General features: G+C 42.6%; 2 protein-coding genes across 2 annotated transcripts in view; one reads left to right on the top strand and one right to left on the bottom strand.

Moving 5' to 3' along the window:
- Positions 1-2,234, bottom strand: part of Ints7 (integrator complex subunit 7) — a 56,810-nt gene extending 54,576 nt beyond the window's left edge. The window contains exon 1 of the mRNA XM_050148148.1: positions 2,007-2,234. Coding sequence (XP_050004105.1) covers positions 2,007-2,100 — 94 coding nt within the window. The 5' untranslated portion in view covers positions 2,101-2,234. The remainder of the gene's footprint in view (positions 1-2,006) is intronic.
- Positions 2,235-2,428: 194 nt separating this feature from the next.
- Dtl (denticleless E3 ubiquitin protein ligase homolog) overlaps positions 2,429-19,525 on the top strand; it is a 37,402-nt gene continuing 20,305 nt past the window's right edge. The window contains exons 1-9 of the mRNA XM_050148178.1: positions 2,429-2,620; positions 7,847-7,969; positions 8,629-8,727; positions 9,425-9,486; positions 9,566-9,686; positions 14,257-14,322; positions 15,491-15,603; positions 17,501-17,574; positions 19,078-19,178. Of these exons, the coding sequence (XP_050004135.1) occupies positions 2,569-2,620; positions 7,847-7,969; positions 8,629-8,727; positions 9,425-9,486; positions 9,566-9,686; positions 14,257-14,322; positions 15,491-15,603; positions 17,501-17,574; positions 19,078-19,178 (811 nt within the window). The 5' untranslated portion in view covers positions 2,429-2,568. The remainder of the gene's footprint in view (positions 2,621-7,846; positions 7,970-8,628; positions 8,728-9,424; positions 9,487-9,565; positions 9,687-14,256; positions 14,323-15,490; positions 15,604-17,500; positions 17,575-19,077; positions 19,179-19,525) is intronic.

Raw genomic sequence — 19,525 nt, 5'->3', positions numbered from 1 at the left:
AAAATAAAATAAAATAAAAAAGGCTGTATTAACTTTCCCTGTATAACTTCAGTCTTTTCTTTTAAAGACTCTTATTTTCATTATGTGTATGCTGGGGGCGGTGGGAGATACATGTGCATTTTCAGCTTCCTGGAGTTACAGGCAGGAACAGAACTCTGTCCCCTGGAAAAGCAGCGTGGCCTCTCAAAAAGTCACCCATCCCTCCAGCACCTGCAAGCTTTCTACAAACTTGAAACTCATTCTTACTGTGCACACAGGCATGTGTGACTGCAGGCACAGGAGTACAACAGGCAGAAGACAACTCACAGGCGTCAGTTCTGTTCTTCCATGCGGGTTCCAGAGCTCAGTCAGGGGGTCAGGCCTGCCCAGCAAGCTGTTTTACCTGATAATCCACCTCACTGACATGACGGCACACTTTTCGGAGGTAACACTAGATGTCTCTTTTTTCCATGCCCCATCCAGATCCCTGTTCTACGTTATCTACTCTTAGCATGGGACAAGATCAACTACAATAAAGTGATATAAAATACTTTTGAGAAGGAAATTATTATATAATATTTAAAGAATAAAGTTCCTATTATAACTTTATGTTTTAGAGACAAAAAGACCTATAGCTCGGTAAGAGTAAAAGCCAAAAAAACAGGAAAATATCAATTTTTGTTTCAAGAATATGTACACCCAATTTGAAAGTTGTGACTTTTTTTTTTTTTTTGGTACATCAAAAGAATGTAAAGGCTTTCTTTAAAAATCTAGGAATAATACCGGGTGTGGTGGCGTATGCCTTTATTCCCAGCATTCGGTGGCAGAGGCAAAGGCAGGCGGATCTCTGTGAGTTCGAGGTCAGCCTGGTTCCAGGACAGCCAGGGCTGTTACACACTTAAACCCCTCCCTGATTCTGGGGAAAAATAGAATCCAAGAACAGACCAGGGATACGGCTCCATTAGTGAAGTATTTGGCACTGAATAAACCAAGGGTAGTGGTGAACACTTGGGAATTGAGGAATGAGGGATCAAAAGTTACAGCCATCCTTGACTATAGAGTTCCAGGCCATCCTGCGCTCCATGAGACCCTGTTGCAAAATGTGAGACACTCACCTATAGCAGCCCCACACAAAATCCCTAAAGGTTCAACAGGCATATTCAAGTCACAGCGCTGCAAAGGGACTAACGTGGATTTGAGGGCGGATCCTTACAGAGTATCTAGTCCAGTCCTCCACAGGTTAGACACAGGTTGTTTTTCAAGACAGGGTTTCTCTGTGTAGCACTGGCTGTCCTGGAACTCCCTCTGTAGACCAGGCTGGCCTCAAACTCAGAGAGATCCTCCTGCCTCTGCCTGGTATCAAAGGCGTGCACCACCACCGCCCGGCGACACTTGAGTTCTTTATGGATAACTATCTGCCCTTGCCTCCTTTGTCGTACCTCTCCAGCGTTTAATAAATGCATCTTTTGCATACCACTGACATTTAATATTAGTGACATTGCTACCAGCTCAGACGTGCAGGTGATTCGAGGCTAAATAAAGTCGCTTTCCATAATCACATTAGCAGAACTGGAATTTAACTCCTAACCCCGAAGTTTCTTCTCTTAGCTACCAGCACAAGAGAAGCTAACTCGTGGAACTTGTCTGCAGAGAAAGAGAACACCCAGTCATATTTGCCAGATGTGGAACACAAAACAAATCGCTGTAAAACGCTCCACGAACTCTTAAGGCTCTCTCGATGAAGACCTCATCTCCAGGGGACGTTTTTTAAAAATCACCTCAAAAATCATCACTGGTAGAAATGATCTCATTGACTGTTTGGGAAATGGGCAGACTGTGCCCCCAAGTGGTCAAAAGCGTCCTCGCTGGCACGGGTACAGCTGTGCCAGGCCAATCCAGCAGCCCTGCAGGCGCCGCCGCGCTTCCCGCCCCGCACATCAGCGCACGCGCCCTTCGGGCGTCTCCTGCCGCCGCCGCGGGGTGGCGCCACGTCCCCCCGCCGACGCTCCGCCCGCTCCTGCCCCTACCTTTGTCCAGCTCCATGAGAGCAGAGTTAGCGTCCAGCTCCTGCTCGCCGTAGCCGGCGTCAGCCAGAAAAGACTTGGTTGAGTTTGACGCCATGACCGGAAGAGTTGCCCGACTCGCCTCGTCACCAAGATCGCAAACTCTGCCCCGGCACCGCCATCTTCCCCCGCCGCGGTCTCGCGGATTTTTTTCCCCCTCCCCCTCCGCGCGCCGTCAGGCAGTGTACGCATGCGCCCCAGTCGCCCCGCGGTTCGCCAGCGCCTCGGTGGGGCCCCCCGCGCAGGCGCTCAGGGAGCTCCTGAACCCTGGGTTCCCGCGGCCGAGCGAGGAGGAGGCGGGGCCTCGGAGGGGGCGGGGGCTCCGAGGCGCCAGGACGCGGCGGCGAGAGCCAATCGGAGGGCGTGACGTCAGTTTGGCGCGGAGTTTGGCGGCCGGGGTTTCCAGTGGCGGGAGTTGGAGGCAAAAAACGGGTCGCGGTGCAGAGGCTGCCAGCGGCGGCTCGTGTGGGACTCGGGGGCGATCTTCTCGGCGTTTCCCTCGGCGGAGCCTTCTCCTCAGGGCCAGATGCTCTTCAACTCGGTGCTGCGCCAGCCGCAATTCGGCGTCCTGAGGAACGGTGAGTAACGGTCCCAACGGCCGCCGGCCGACCGCTCGCTCGGCGCGGCGGGAATCACCTCCCCCGGGCGCTCCCCCTTGGATCGCTGCCCACCTTGGGCCTCGAGGTCTCCCGCGGCGAGAGCGAGCCCGGGGGAGCGAGGGCCGCCGAAGAAGACGGTGTCCTGGTCCCCTGTGGACGTTCCTCACCGCGGGCGAGCTCGTTGAAATCGGTGCGGAGGCCGAAGTCAGGACGGTTTGGGTGATCGGGCCTCCCGGGCCCCCTGGCTGCTGACGTCAATTTCGCGCGCGTGCACGGGGCAGACGGGGGCGGGGGGCGCCCTGGGCCAGCGCCGTGCAGCGGTCCCTGCAGAGCCTGAGTGCTCCCTGCAAGTCCGATCAGGCTCCAGCTCGCATGGCCCCCTATTGGGGAACTCAGTCGAGCGGAGGAGACGCGACGTCTGCTTTTCCAGACCCAAAGTCCCCCCCCCCCCTCGTCCCATCTCTGCGAGGTACAAAAAGTTCTAAACTCCGGAATAAAAGATGCCCGTAGCCACACCCACGAGGTGACCCGGGGTAGCAGACTGAAGGGTATTGTCCCAGATGGGTTTTTTTTTGGTGCACGCGGTAGATCCAGAAATGGGATTAAATTTGTTTTTTTACTCCACGGTGGAATTCGGCCATATTCTCGTGTTAGCGCATAGAAAGCTCATTTCCTACAGTTCTTAAGGCAGTCGTACAGAACTTCAGCAATCAGACGCAATGTGTCCTTAAACTAAATCTTTGAAGTGGGCCTAAGAAAGCAATGTTGAGAAGATGAAAAGGTCCTTAACGTCCTGCTTCCATCAGAAACTTTTTATTCGTCCTTCTTCCCTGGACACCCCCGTAGTTAGGCTCTGCCTCTCTTTCTTCCTAGGACTTCGCGCAAGTGACTTTTCCCTGTGTTGGGAATGGCCGCCCTACACAATGGCTGTGAGCTGTCTTTAGAGTTTCAATGCCGCCTTCTTTTTATGTGACTAGGAAGGCTATTCAGACTTTCTTTGTGGTACATTTTCTCTGTCCACTTTTCTCCTCTTCACAAATACTCGTTCAGCAGTAGGCAGCAGAGTTGATGTGTTGTTACCTCCTCCTCCTCCATGCCGCTGTGCCACCACTGTCCCTTCAGCCTTCTCCCACACCTCGGGATTCTGCTGCAGCCCCCACGCTCACGTTCCCTGTATTTTAGATTAACTTTTTTAAAAACTGTGTGGGTTGATTTTTTTCAAACAAACATCTTAGTGCCCCAAACTGAGTTGGCTTTTCCCTAAAACCTGTTACCTACTTTGGGGAGTGATATTATTTTAAACTAATATCCCCAGCCAAAGCTTGGGAGTCACTCAAAGACTCCATTTTCCTTACTACTACATGTTCAAAGAGTTTCCCCTAAGCTTGCTTGAAACTCTCCTTTTCACCATCCACACATCCTGAGCCTGTCCCGTTTTCACCGTCCATTTTTTTAGACTGAACCTTGACACTTTGCTCTCTGTATTATAACAAGCCTCCAAAATGTGCTTTTATTTCCTTTCTCCACTTATGTTTGTAAAATGGAAATATGATTACTCTTGTGGATTTTAAATCACATCTAAAGGTTTTTAGTGTAATCTTAAACACAAAAAAGGTGTGATTTCTAATCTTATTTTGAATGTTAGCATCTTGAGATTTAAAATGCTCATAAACTTTAACTGCACCTGGTACTATAAAGAGCACAGCAACTTGGTGGTGTGTTCTAGTAAATGTGAACAGACTCTGACTACATGGTTGTATTTTCTTCTGAATTTATTTCTTCCACCCCCCCCCCCAATTTATCCTATTGTAATGTGTCCTTGAAAAGTTTTTTTTTTTTATGTGTGTGTGTTTGTTTTTGTTCTTCAAGAAACTTTGGAGCCTGTCCTGCAACTAGCTCTTGTAGACCAGGCTGGCCTTGAACTCAAGAGATCTGCCTGCCTCTGCCTCCCTAGTGTGTTCCACTACCTTGAAAAGTTCTTATCACCCTTTCATACCCCCATCAAAAAACCAGTAAAGTGCTTTTTTCTGTGGTTTTATTCCTAGTGAGTCCTGAATGTTTCCATTGGTATGAATTATCACCATAGATACTAACAGTAGGCAATTGTTAGAAGCTAAATAACGTTTTACGATGTTTTAAGCAAAAAGCAAAAATTTATTGAAAAACGCATCTTTTAAAGATATATGTCTTATATCGATTGTCTCATGATTAAGATGTCACTAATTGTTATTTAAAAATATGTCATGGACACTTAGAAGTCTATCTTGCGACAATGCAAGGTGTGTATGACGCAGATGTGAGACCACCTTCCTTTATAAGAACATAAGGGGAAGAGACAAAGGTGCCAGGAAAGGGAGTTCCCCACCCTCCCAGGTTTTGGAAATGATGCTGTGTGGAAGCTGTGGAATGTCAGGGTGGTGACCCTCTGGAAACAAGAGGCCTTATTTCTTGTATTTCTTGTATGGCCCTGTCAGCTTTCCATTGAGGAAGGAATGGGCTTTTCCAGATGAGTGTGGGGGCGGGGCAACACTACAGGTTCCTGTTTGTGGGGAGCTGCAGAGGGATGGCGGAAACTCAAGAGTCACTTTAGCCTCTTGTTGCTTGAACATTAGTGCAGGTAAAGAGGCAGATTTGATGGGTTAGCGTAATTGTGAAGTTCCAGAGCATATTGTAGCTGCCGTTTTACTTGGTTTCCTTTTGAATTTGTGTGTTGTAGCCATTAGACTCTAAAAATCCTACACTGCGTGCGTGTACATTTCTTTAGGAAAATTTCCAATTTACTCTTATTTTTTAAAGGTTTTTTTTAATATTTATTTATTTATTTATTATGTATACAATATCCTGTCTGTATGCCTAAAGGCCAGAAGAGGGCGCCAGACCTCTTTACAGATGGTTGTGAGCCACCATGTGGTTGCTGGGAATTGAACTCAGGACCTTCGGAAGAGCAGGCAACTCTCTTAACCACTGAGCCATCTCTCCAGCCCCCCAATTTACTCTTTTAGATAGGTATTTGTGTACCTAACATTCTTTTTGTGGTCTTTCACAAATTATTTACAATGATATTTGTTGTTAAAATTATGGAGCAATGTCCCCATAATTATTAAATCTAGTTTAAGTTCCTTTTCTACTTTCTGCTCATTCCTTCTCAGACTAGATTTGGCTGAGGTCCTGCTGGGCTAAGCTGTCTTCTCTGTGAGAAGAGTTCCCTCTCTCGTCACTTTATCATATCCTTCTGCTGTGCAAAGGAAGGCAGTCATATGTCCCCATCTTAGACCTTGCAGCATGTCTCAAGATCTACAATTTTCTGGGTGTCCATTACACATTTTTAAATAAAGAAAAATGTGAGAATTGGCAATGCCCTAAGATGGGAGTTTAGCATTTGCAGTGGTCTCAACTTCTCAGCTCCTTAGTTACTAATTACTTTTTGAATAAATGTTTCTCTTACTGATGCTGACCATGGAATGGGCGGTAGTGGTGCACACCTTTAATCTCTGCAGCACTCAGGAGGTACAGACATGTGCATCTCTGAGTTTGAGGACAGACATGAACTACACAAAGAAAACAAAATATCAAAGTTTTTGACTGCTAATACGTTCCAGAGCTTCAAGGGGCCCGAGCAGTAAAATCTATGCAAATCTGAAACATTTCTTGTCCTCAAGTATTTTGGATAAGAACATTCAACAGAGCCAACCCTGAGGACATGAATGCAGAAGAACCGGCCCTGCCCCTCACTCATTGCTGTCAGGGTGAACTAGCCAGGGCGATGCTGGAGAACTAACTTGGTGATGAGGACGGAGAAGTGGTCTGCTGGAGCAGTCTGCAGACCCAAAGCTCAGGATCTCCGCAATACAGGGCAACAGCAGGGTATCCAAGGCGTCTCAATGAGTGCCGAGCATCAGAGGCCTCAAACCAGACCAGTGACTCTTTACAGTGTACACTTACAAGTAAAGATATATGGACAAAAGGGTTTACTGTGTGACTCCCTGTGTCATACATACTGCGGCTTCCATGACAAGATTGTTAGGTTTTTTTCCTCTTTTTCTTTTAAATTTTGTTTTAATTTTGGGGAGCATTGCAGGGGCAAAGGGCAGATGCGAAGGGACGGAGAAATGAATGGAATCAAGATGCATGATGTGAAAGACAGATTGAATAAATAAAAAGGAAGTAAAAAGATAAACTAGTCAGAGAACAAAAGGAATATTCAACCTTTGTATACTTAAAATGAACCAACTTACATATTAATATAAACTAAATTTTGGATAATGACTTACTATTTTAGGATCGTGATGTACATTAGAAACTTGCTTTCTTTCTGAATGAAATGAAAATTTAAGTCATTTTCCAAAGCCTCCCTGACCTTGCTTCTTTTAAGTCATTCTCACATATATTAAGATACTATGAGTGGGTTCCTGTTAGAATTATAGGATTCTAGAATTCACTCTTAGGGAAAAAGAAGGTAAATTACTAGCGAATATAGTACTAACTACAGTAGGCAGGTTGATACAGTAACCCTGTGAATGTTGATTTATATGATTTCTATTTATTTGAGAGTTTCTCATTAGAGACTCAAAATGGACTTGTTGTGGAAGGAGTAACAGTTTAATTGTTAATGCTTTACAATTTAATTGGTAATGTTTTGGCTGTTTCTTTGCTACAAGTCAGGTCTCTTTAATGTACAAGGGCACTGGTGATAATCATAACTAATTTTCTACATTTAAGGTGATAAAACCAAACTGGTGGCCACACCTTTAATCCCAGCACTTGGGAGTCAGAGGCAGATGGATCTCTGTGAGTTCAAGACAAGCCGTAGGTTACATTATGAGTTCAAGGACAGCCAGAGCTCTGCGTAGTGAGACTCTGACTCAGAAAACCTGTACATACACACACACACACACACACACACACACACACACACACACTCTAACCTAATTGGCCTCCACAGAAGTTAGAGTTTGCTTTGATTAACCCCCCCTTTTTTTTCTTGGAGAGTCATAGATAGTGAGTGGATCTAAGTTAAATATGTAAAGTTCTATATGAACGAATATTTAGCCAAGTATGGTAGCTCATTTGAGAGGCAGAAACAGGATCATTGCAACTTCATGCCTCAAAAGACAGGCCACAGAACTAACAACACTTTTCTCCAGATTCGTGGGAAATGCTAAAACGTGTTTACATTTTCATTCTTACGGAGCTGTCTTGTTTTAGGGTCTTCACATCACCCTCTGCAGTCCCTTCTAAGTGGCTACCAGTGCAGCTGTAGTGACGAGCACACATCGTATGGAGAAACAGGGGCTCCTGTCCCTCCTTTTGGATGTGCTTTCTCTACAGGTAAGGGAGTGACTGCGCCAAACCGGAGCAGAACTTATTTTCCTACTTAGAGGGAAAATACACTTAGAAAAAAATAACTTTGATAGATATTAAAATTATTCTAAGTGTTCAACTGTGGTTTATATGGTAGAGGTTTTTAAAATGAAAGAGTTTTTCAGTCATCTTAAAAACCACAGAGAAACCCTGTCTCGAAAAACCAAAAAAAAAAAAAAAATGTGAGCAGAAATAGACATTCTTATCTCCAGTCTTATAGTTTAATATGGTTTATAAAAGGGAAACTCCACCAGCAGGCTTGATCAGCTGGTGGTCTGTGTCTTACTTTTCTTTGCCATTGGCCAGTACCACTCTTGATTTAGCTCTTTTTAAGTCAGAATATCTGGAGACAATTTTGATGGTTTTTTAGTTGTTTTTTGTTTGTTTGTTTTTAATGTGTGTGTATGTCTGTGCACCACAGAGGCCAGAAGAAGGCCTTGGATCCCTAGGAACTGGAGTTACACACAATTGTGACCTGCCATGTATATGTGGGACTCAAATCCCAGTTCACTGTAAGAGCAACAAATGCTCTTGACCTCTAAGCCATCTCTCCAACCCTGTTTTGAATCATTAAATACATTTGTGCTCATTTGGAAACTCGTCGTGTGTTCTTTTTTTCTATTCAGCTCCCGGTATGGAGCATATATTAGCAGTTGCCAATGAAGAAGGCTTCGTCAGGTTATATAACACAGAGTCACAAACTAGCAAAAAGACATGCTTCAAAGGTAAGTCTCTTAAGTTTTGACATTTTTAATTCATAAAGCCTTTGGTAAATTACTATTAATGTAGATGTAGTGAACTTAGGACACAGTATTAAGATGGTGGTCCGGCTTGGGTGGAATACATGCACATGTAAGATCAGTGAGCCATAAGTTCCTCCACAGGAGGAGGGGTGAGAACATGCACACCTTGAATGTCCGACTAAAGTTATTTCCTTGTTAGGACTTGAAGGTTTAGGCCTAGGGAGTATTTGAGAAGATTCAACTTTAGAGAATGCTTCTATTACTCAGACAGTTATTTATATCAGGGAGGGCTTTGAGTAAATGCATGCCATGTTTACTTGAGTTGGAGGCCAGAGGTTGGAGTTACATGTTTGCCTGTAGTAGTCTGCCCTTTTTTTTGAGACAAGGTCTTTCATTGAACTGGAGGTCATTAGTTTTATTATACTGTGTGGGTGCTGGGATCTGAACTCGGGCTTTACTACCTGAGCCCTCTCCCCAGTTTCAGTGGCTTTAGATGGCAGCTCTCACATGTATCGGGGAGATGTGTGATATCTATGACTCCATAATGCACTTTGGTCCATTGACAGTAGAGTACTAGCCACTGTCTTATCATTAACACTTGAAGGTGTTTAAACTTCTGTTGGTATCACTGTCATAGCACACAGTCTGGATATGTCACACTTATATTTTCTTTGTTTAGAATGGATGGCTCACTGGAATGCTGTCTTTGACTTGGCCTGGGTCCCTGGTGAATTTAAACTTGTAAGTGACTTTTATTAGGCCTGAGTAGATGCAGAGAAAAGACTTCTTTCTTCAACTTAACTCTATCATTTTTTGGAAGGTTACAGCAGCGGGTGATCAGACAGCCAAATTTTGGGATGTAAAAGCTGGTGAGTTGATGGGAACATGCAAAGGTCACCAGTGCAGCCTCAAGTCTGTAGCTTTTTCCAAGTTTCAAAAAGGTAGGTTGTTTATCATTTTATCTCCTTAAGGTGGGGAGACAGTGCCATAGTTCTTCCTGTCTTTGCCCTGTCAAAGTTGTTTATTTAATCTAGCTAGGGGTTGGGGATTTTAGTATAACTAAAAATCTTAATGAAGTTGGTTAAGGCCCATTAAATTTTTTTCATTTATTTTTTAATGTGTATGGATGTTTTGCCTGCATCTATGTCTCTGCACTGCATGTGTGCTGTGCCTGTGGAGACCGGAAGAGGGCTTGGATCCCCTGGAACTAGAGCTAAGAAGGTGCTGGGAATCAAACCCAAGTCCTCTGGAAAAGCAGCGCTCTTAACTTCTGAGCCCGCTCCAGCCCCTTGTTTCCATTCTTAGGCGTTTTCTCCTGCTTGTCCTAGGAAGTTAAAAAGTCTTAAAGCAATTTTGATTTTTTTTCCCCCTATGGCCAACTTTGAAGATGGATAAGATAGTATTATTGTTAAATATTTGAGTTTTTTGAGATAGGGTCTTACTATGTAGCCATGAAGACCTTACTATGTAAACAGCCTGGCCTGTAATTCCTTTGCTTCTGCCTCCTGCATACTGGTATTAAAGGCATATGCTATTGTGCTTGGCAAAATACCCTTTTTTTTTTTTTTAAGGAATATTTTCATTTATATTCAGGAATATTAAGCTGAGCTATTGAGTTGGGTTTGGGCAAAGTTAAATTTTTTGTATTATTTTCTTGAGACAGAGTCTCAGACTACCCAGAACCTTGTGATGCCCCCACCTCAGCCTGCCAAGTTAGTATTACAGGCATGCACCATTGCTCCCAGTTCACAAAGCTTCTTTATTCTGCTGTAGTTGCTATTAAGCTGAAATTCTGAAGAGTTGGTGTATGTCATGAGTTTCAGTAGCCACATAACTTTTCATTAACATGTAGTGTGAAGTTAAAAATCCCGTCTTCAGCCAGGCAGTGGTGGCGCATGCCTTTAATCCCAGCACTCAGGAGGCAGAGGCAGGTGGATCTCTGTGAGTTCAAGGGCAGCCTGGTCTACAGAGCAAGAAAGGGAAGCACCATATCTTTCAGTGCCTTTGCTTATTTTTTAAAAGTGTACATGTGAATAAGTGTATGCCAGTGTCATATAAAAGAAAAGACATTGGGTTGTACATGGAGCTAATGGGCTTCTCTCCTGACTGCTACTATATGAGTTAGCCTAGTTGGAAACTGCCCACAAGTTCCCGTAGTTTGGTCAGTGGAACAGGTTAGGTGGTAGCCTGCACATAATGACTTATAGCTAACATTTTTTTTTAGACTTTGCGATGTCATTTTGATAGGGTCTTCATTTCTTAATTCAGTTTGGTTAGTATTTCATATCATTTAATTAATGAAAGTAATTGTGAACATTAAAAGGTGAGGTGTGAACTCACTTTTTAAAACCTGGAAACTATAAATGCCCAGTAGAGATTTTGAATGGAATTTGTTTTGTTTTTTAAGTTTTATAGTAGTGTAGTAGAAAAGTTCCTTGGCCCAGTCATTCAATCTTAAATGAACAGGATGCAGGTGATCCTACCTGGACATGATGATACTAATGAAATTTGTCTCCCCTGGATGCTACCTTCTAAAGATTGGTAAATGAGACATATGTACACTTACTTTGTTTGGCCAGACAGAAGATAGCGTTAGAATTTCTGGTAGATAATTAAAATTAACTAAACTTATTACTAAGTCTTCTAAAAGTTTGTATATATTTGAACCTTTCTCATTTCTTTAGTTTGAAGCCAGTTCCTCACCCTAAGTCGGTGATTCTCAACCAGTGAACATTGGTTAGCTGAAGGTTTTTTTTTTTTTTTAAACATAATTTTTTTATTGAAAAAAAAAAGATTTCCGCCCCCTCCCCGCCTCCCATTTCTCTCCCCGTCTCCCTTTTCCCCCCTCCTCCCTCTCCTCTCCCCCTCCCCCCCACTCCTCTCCCCCTCCCTCTCCAGTCTGAGGGGCAGTCAGGGTTCCCTGCCCTGTGGAAAGTCCAAAGTCCTCCCCGCTCCATCCTGGTCTAGGAAGGTGGACATCCAAACTGGCTAGGCTCCCACAAAGCCAGAACATGAAGTAGGATCAAAACCCAGTGGCATTGTCCTTGGCTTCTCAGCAGCCCTCATTGTCCGCCATATTCAGAGAGTCCGGTTTTATCCCATGGTTTTTCAGGTTTTTTAAACATGCTAATTATTAAAGGGTAATCTCCTGGAAGTGAGCCAGGTGGTTTTTTTTTTTTTTAAGACCTCATCACGGATTTAGGACCTTGCACAGCTAAAGTTGAGGAATGTTTTTTAAAGCTTTTTAATTTAAACTTATTTTGAGAATTTCATCAATTATGAAATTCTCAAAATAAATGAGTACTACATTTATTACATCATTTCTACCCCTTCCCCTCCGACTCTTCCCATATAACTCCACCTTCTCAAATTTATGATCTTTTAAATTATTTTTGCATGCACATATGTGTATGTATTTGTCAGGTTTCTGTAGCTGTGTGGTCACTGCTGATCTTACAGTCAATTTCTGCTTGATTATAGGCAACCCTCCCGACAATTTTGTTTCTTGATTTCCTCATTATTAATCACGAGTATGATAAAACTTATAGCCATTTGGAGACAAGACCCAAAAGTAAAAAAAAAAAAAAAAAAAAAAAAAACTATAAATTTGAACTTTGGTTGACTAGGAAAGTGGGCCATATGTACAAACTGGCTATATGACCGCTTTGTGGTATGGTTAAGGAGTAGGCTTTATTCTACATAGGAGAGAGAACAGCCAGAGAGACTTCTGGAAGAGTCTAGAACAGAGAAAGTAGTAGACTCAACATGACCAGAGACACAAGAGCAGAGATAGAGGGAGAGGTGAAGTAAGAGGAGGGTGGACAGAGATAGCGTAGCTGAAATAGCAGGTATATAAGGAGAATGAGGAGCTGGGGGTGGGAGGAAACCCCTGCGCTGGGGAAGTTTAGGGTAGAGGAGGTAAGAAGAGCTAGAATGCTATCATGGACTGAAATGTATAAGAGGAGGCCAGCATGGGCTTTCGCATGCTAATAACACCACAGACAGCCATTAGTCCTTCCTGTTGGATTTGGGGGTAGGGGAGTTTCCTTTGGACCTGACAGTAGGTGCAGTACAACCTACTGAGTCCTTTGAGAGTTGCTTGTATTGTATATACATGTATTTAAGAATGACCACTGGGATTAAAAACTTATCAGGGGCTAGTCCATAGAGAAATTTATTTCCCTCTCTCTGCAACCATTGATTTCCTGTAGTCTTCATCTAAGAATGAAGTCTTGTGAAATTTCCTCTAACCCATGCTTCTTGTTGGCTGGTACTGTCCTGTGGTCCTTGATTAGGCAGCCACATTGTTGAGATTTCAAAGGTGCAGCAGCCATTATATCTTGAAGACGCTGTCTCAAAGCAGCTGTTGTGCTTGTCTGGCCCTTAGAGTCTTTGACACTCCAGCTCTGTCGTGTTCACTAGACTTGTGTGCAGGGCTATGCTATAGGTGTGCCCGTTGAAGTGGGCACACAGCATTTCAGATAGCTATGGTCTAAATAGTTTGCATCTGCTGCAAAAAGGAGCTGCTTTGATGAGGGCGGACACCACATTTACCTGGCTGGAAACTGTATCGCATACCTTAGAATTTGCTTATTTAAACAGTTTTTTAGTTTATTGAGAGCTGCACATTATTGATACAGGAGGGCAGTGACTCGTTTAGTTTGTCAACCTCAATCACGTCATCCAGAGACGCCACTGAGTCTGGAGACAGAAGTCTCCAGCCTCCTACTCCAGCAGCTCTTCCTGTGACAGAGCCCTCGCCACCTCCAAAGGAAGGCAGACTCATTTGCTGTGGTCTAGTCACTTGATTTAGTTAATTCCTACAAAATTATGTATTTTTGTTCATTATCTACAAAGCTCTCATGCTATTTTGGTACTTTGTTCAATTTATAGCTATTATAGTTGAGTCAGTTGGTTAAATGCTTACTTTCCCATATAAGAAGCAGAATTTCTTTTTGATTTTTTTATTTATACACACATTTTGCACCGAACCTAGGGTCTTGTGTATACTGGGTGAATACTATGCTACTGAAGCCATGCACCTAACTTTCACTTTTACTTAAGAAATAAAACCTTACAAATAGATGTCAGCTCTATGTTCTGTTCCATCCCAGTGTGTCCTTCCGTGCCCAGAGCGGTCCTTTTACAGATGGCATGATACTGCATATTCTCATGCTTGGACAGTACACTTGCCAAACTGGAGTATGGGCTTTACAGTCGTGCTGCCAAGAATACTTCTAGGAATTACCTTTTCTCTGCCCATTTCTCATCTGTAAAATAGGAAGAGTAATGCCCACCTACTAGATTGACAGAAAAAAATCAAGATAATGTGTGAAAAACATATAGCATAGTTTATATTACGTAAGGTAGTGAGCTCTCCTCTGTGTTAACAATTGCTTGGTCATTTTACTAGACGCTGTAGTGCCAAATACAGGACTTTTGGAGAAATTTAAATGGAAATATGTCTTTGACTAGTTTTGCCAACATCTTGATGAACTCTTTTTCCCACAGCCGTATTCTGTACAGGTGGGAGAGATGGCAACATTATGATCTGGGACACAAGGTGCAACAAAAAAGGTTAGTTTCTATTGGTTCTGATGAATGTGGTATCACTATGCTTAGTAACATAATAAGATGCTCACAATAGAATGGCAATGTCAGTGTTCTCATAGGACACCAGCAGGGGGCACTGTGTTCACAGTCCTAATGTTCTGCTAATTGCTCAAATCTCAAGATGATAATTATTACAAAGCTAGTAACTTACTTTTTTTGTTTTTGTTTTGTTTGTTTGTTTTGCTGTTGTTGCTTTTTTTTTTTGAGACGGGGTTTCCCTGTGTAACAGTTCTAGCTGTCCTGAAACTTGTGTTTTTAATCTTAATATTGTCTCTGAATTATAATTCAATTTGCCTAAATTATTGATAGAATTGAAACTACTAATGCATAGGTTCACTGGATAAAGGTTTGCTTAGGGTGTTTTGTTTGTTTTTAATTTTCATTTTGGGGCTGGCAAAACACCTCATCAAATAAAGGTGCTTGTCCTCAAAGCCTGACTACCTGAGTTGAGTTCTCCTATGGTAGAAGGAGAGAACAAAGTCCCTCAGGTTGTCCTCTGACACCATGCGATATTCCCCTCCCTCACCCTTCACTAAAAAATACATTTTCCCTTTTAGTTTTAAAGAAGTGGATGAAATTAAAGCGTGTATTGTGCTGTGGTGGTGTAAAGCATGTGGTCATTGATGTGCTTACTGCTAGTTTACATATTGATTTAAAAATATTAATAAGCTATTTTGTGGAGCAGTTTTTGCTTCATAGCAACATTGAAGTGCTCAACACCTGTACATACACAGCCTTCGCAGTATCAGCACCCTACATGCAGTTGGTCGTAGATTTTTCAGCTGGTAAATGTTTATTGACACTTGATCACCCCAAATCCATAATTTGCATTAGGGTCCATTCTTCATGTTATATATGATATGGATATTAACAAGTAGATGATATGTGTCTTCCATTATAATACATAGACTAGTTTATAATACATAAACTAAGTCTGTGCTCTGGTGTTCGTATCTGCTTCCTCACTAAGCCTTGCCTCCACTTTTGTTTTTTACCTGTCTCCGTGGTTTAATTAACTGTTTTATATTTTACTAGTTAACCAAATTTTTAAGATCCTGTGTAAAAATGTTCAAATGTTATGTTCTGTTTGAAATTAGAAAACATTAAAATCAATTTCCTTGGAACCTTTCAGATGGATTTTATAGACAAGTGAATCAGATCAGTGGAGCTCACAATACTACAGACAAGCAAACCCCTTCAAAACCCAAGAAGAAACAGAATTCAAAAGGACTTGCTCCTTCTGTGGTAAGGTTTAGAGAAGGATATATATAACTAGGGTTTATTGTTGTATATGCTTCAGCTGGCCTGGAATATGAGGTACATGGCTTCAGTAGCATAGCATTTCCCAGTACTGCTATGAATTAGCAACGAAAATAATGTTATGCTCACATGAGGAGAACTGTATTAAAGGGTCACAGCGTTAGGAAGGTTGGGGACCACTGCTCTAAAACAATGGTTAAAAAATGAAAACAAATTGAGTCATTGCTAACTACTTAAAATGAACATCTTAAGTAACTGCAAGATTTTTTCCCCAATCTTGAGGATGTAGGTTCAGTGCTTAATAAACCAGAGGAAGTGAGTGACTTGTCACCCGGGAGCGGGGGCTGTACCCTGGCTCTCAGAACTAACAAGCAGGCTGACTAACATTGATTCAGCCACCCAGAGCCAGTCCTTGGCATGCATGACGCCTTATTTCAGTCTTTGCTGGCATTCTTGCTCCCTGCAGAGTATGCAGGTCTCATGTCTCCCATTGTTCTGAGAATGGCCTGCAGCTCTCTTATTTACTCTGGGCTACCTGGGTCTTCCCAGTTCCCTGGATGTAGCCTAGGAAGAGTGACTCACAGTCACTCAGGAGCTGGTAGTGTTGGGGTGGGGGAACTGCCATGCTTTGGAAGATGACTGGTGCTTCTTACAGCATTGAGGGCAGCTACAGGCATGTGTGGGAAGTCAAGTTCAGCTTATAAGACCCCCCAGCCCCCTGCAGCAGCTTGGCTTTTTTGTCTTAGATGGCTCATACATGCCTGCAAATATGATCATCTTATAGCCTGACACTGTTACAAAGTATGAAGTAGACAGAAGCTCAAGCCATGCCCGTGGTACATCTTTTTTCTAGAAAAGGAGGTGGCCGTTGATTTCATTAATGCAGTTTTCTGATGTTCCTGGTACGTAAGGTCTGAATAAATACTTATCGAAAAGTGTAACTGCTATACTATTATGACTGAAGGCTGCATCCTTGATTGGATTGACTGCAAGAGAACTTGTGGGGCAGTGGCCCTTTGGAGATAAGGCTCTCCTAACCTGCACCTTCCCTGCACATGGAACAAATGGCTTGCACGGAGAGATCAGAGGAGCCAGTTCTCCTGTACCATGTGGATTCTGAGTATTGAACTCAGTTCTTCAGGCTTGGAAGCAGCTGCCTTTACCCATGAACCATCTTACCAACCTAGGGAACATGTGGGTGTGGTTTGTTTGGTGAAGGTTGTTTTTGTGGTTTTTGTTTTTTGAGACAGGATCTCTACATTGCCCTGGCTGTGTAGACAGGTGGGCCTCAAGCTCAAAAGATATCTGCCTGCCTCTGTCTCCCAATGGGATTAAAGGCATGTTTCCTTTTTTTGTTTTTGTTTTAATTATGACATCCTTTTTCCACTTCCTTTTACTTCCCCTACTCCTCCCTGATCTCCCTCAAAATCATGGCTTCCTTGTCTTTGTTATTGCTCCATATATATACACATACATACATACCTAAATATATTTAAGTATAACCTATTGGGTTTGTTTAGCGTTTGTGATTTCAGGGCTGTCTGCATGGTATTAATAACTGTGAAGAGGAGCCCTTCCTAGGAGAGACTTTCTCCTACGTTCAGCATTCCTTACTTGCCTGCGGTTCTTTGTCTATGTGTGGGGCCCTGTGAAATTTCCTCCTTCCATTTTAGCCTGTCTGGTAGTGTTGTGCTTGGGGTCTTCTTTAGGCAGTCATATTTATTGTAAAGGTATGCTTCACAGTGAGGCTTCCTGACATTTCTAGAAGACACAATCTCACAGCAGCTTCAGGGAGGCTAATTTTAAGTACCTTGTTCTCAAACTGGTGAAAGCTGTGATGACCAAAACAGAATTTCCTTCTTTTTCTCTCTTGTGCTATTAGGATTCCCAGCAGAGTGTTACTGTGGTCCTCTTCCAGGATGAGAACACATTAGTCTCAGCAGGAGCCGTGGATGGGTAAGAGACTATTTCTTCTTTTTCCCCAGTGCCTTTTGAGAGCTGCTGTAGTACCTAGTCTCATTAAACTGATTATATATGTGCCTTTCTTTCAACATTGTGGGTGCTGTAGTTGGGAAGAAGTTTACAGGTCACAGTAGAAAATAAACGACCAGAACTCCTCAAATAATTGTGGTAATTTGTGGGCTGTGCTTAGCACATAGGGACAATGTTTGCTGCTGGGGGGTGGTGAAAGCTTGCTTGTCTTTTAATGTACACTTAAGACCTGTCTCTATATGCTTATCTATGATCTCAATTTTGATGGCCAAGTAAGTCTGTAGTGCTTATTCATTTCTCTTCTGCCAAGTCCTGTAGAAAACAGGTTATTTATGTGCGGGAACTCTTTAAAGTGTACCTCTTTGCCAATTATATTTCCAAATGCATTATTATATTCCAGGTTGGTTTTATTTGGTTTTGGGTTTTTTCTAGACAGGGTTTCTCTGTAGCCTTAACTGACTGTCCTGTCACTCGTTTTGTAGACTAGGCTGACTTTGAACTAATAGATCTGCCTGCTTTGCCTCCTGAGTGCTGGGATTAAAGGTGTGCACCGCCACCTGGTTCTTTCAAGATTTTGATTTAAAATGTCTTACTAATTAATACTTCTATTATTTCTTGTGGTCATTAAAATCCTTACATGAACCAAGTTCTTAAGCAAGAATGGGGAGTTACCTAAAGTTACCTCTGTGTCTGTGAATTAATATGAAAGTTTGCTGTTTATTTCTAAAGATGCTGCCGTTTTATGACAAGTGTATAATTTCTGATTACCCACAAAATAGGAATAAGGATGAAGACAGTTACCCCAGTGGGTGAAATGAAAAGCATTTTCCCCTTTCACAGGAAAAAGTGTTTAGTTAAGGAGTTATGTGCAGAAAGAGGGCATAGGAGTATGCACCCTGCATTTCAGGGGATATGTGCAGAGTGTTAAAGACTTAGGAAGTTTTTTTTCTAGAAGAACAATGAAACAGCGACAATCGGCATCTAACTCCATTTTCCTTTTCCCACTACCCTGGAGTAAGTGCCAATGACTCATCACTGGGTCAGATCACATCTGTTTCCGTTTTGTGCAAGCTGTGAGCTTGACGTTGCAAACAATAGCATGAGACAGTTAAGTTGAATTACCAGTGAGATGTCCTCCGTGCAGCTGGGCAGTGTGCCCAAGAAGACAGATTAAAAGTCATTTCACACTCACATAAATAAAATTGTTGGAATAGGTTTATACCGGTGGTTCTTAACCTGTGTGTTGTGAGTCCTTTGGGGGTCAAATGACCTTTCACGGGGTCATCTAAGACCATCTGCATGTCAGATATTTATATCATGATTCATACCATTAGCAAGATTACAGTCGTGAAGTAGCAGCGAAATCGTTGTATGATTGGTGGCATCACATGAGGAACTGTTGCAGCATTAGGAAGATTGAGAATCACTGGTCTAGATAATCTGTAAGATACTTATCTTGGTTTTTAGGATAATCAAGGTATGGGATTTACGCAAGAATTATACTAATCGGCAAGAACCCCTAGCGTCCAAGTCTTTCTTGTACCCAGGTACCAGCACTCGAAAACTAGGTGAGCCTTTGCTTTGTAGGTTTTGGGGGGTAAATGTGAATTTCAATTAAAAAAAAATTGTTTTAATACCAAGCTAATTTTCAGCAAAGACTTAAGAAACGAAATATATGGTTGTGAGATAAAAATCTCAATATAGTTTTGATTTCTGTATGCTTTAGAAATAATTATCCTGGGGCTGGAGAGATGGCTTAGTGGTTAAGAGCACTATCTGCTCTTCCAGAGGTCCTGAGTTCAATTCCCAGCAACCACATGGTGGCTCCAAACCATCTGTAAAGAGATCTGGTGCCCTCCTCTGGCATGTGGGTATAAATGGAGGCAGAAGGTTGTATACATAATAAATAAATCTT

The sequence above is a fragment of the Alexandromys fortis genome, unplaced genomic scaffold (genome assembly GCF_014885135.2).
Source record: "Alexandromys fortis isolate MF-2015 unplaced genomic scaffold, M_Fortis_MF-2015_v1.1 scaffold_62, whole genome shotgun sequence".
NCBI classification, from domain to species: Eukaryota; Metazoa; Chordata; class Mammalia; order Rodentia; family Cricetidae; genus Alexandromys; species Alexandromys fortis.
This window is presented reverse-complemented; position numbering and strand designations above follow the sequence as displayed.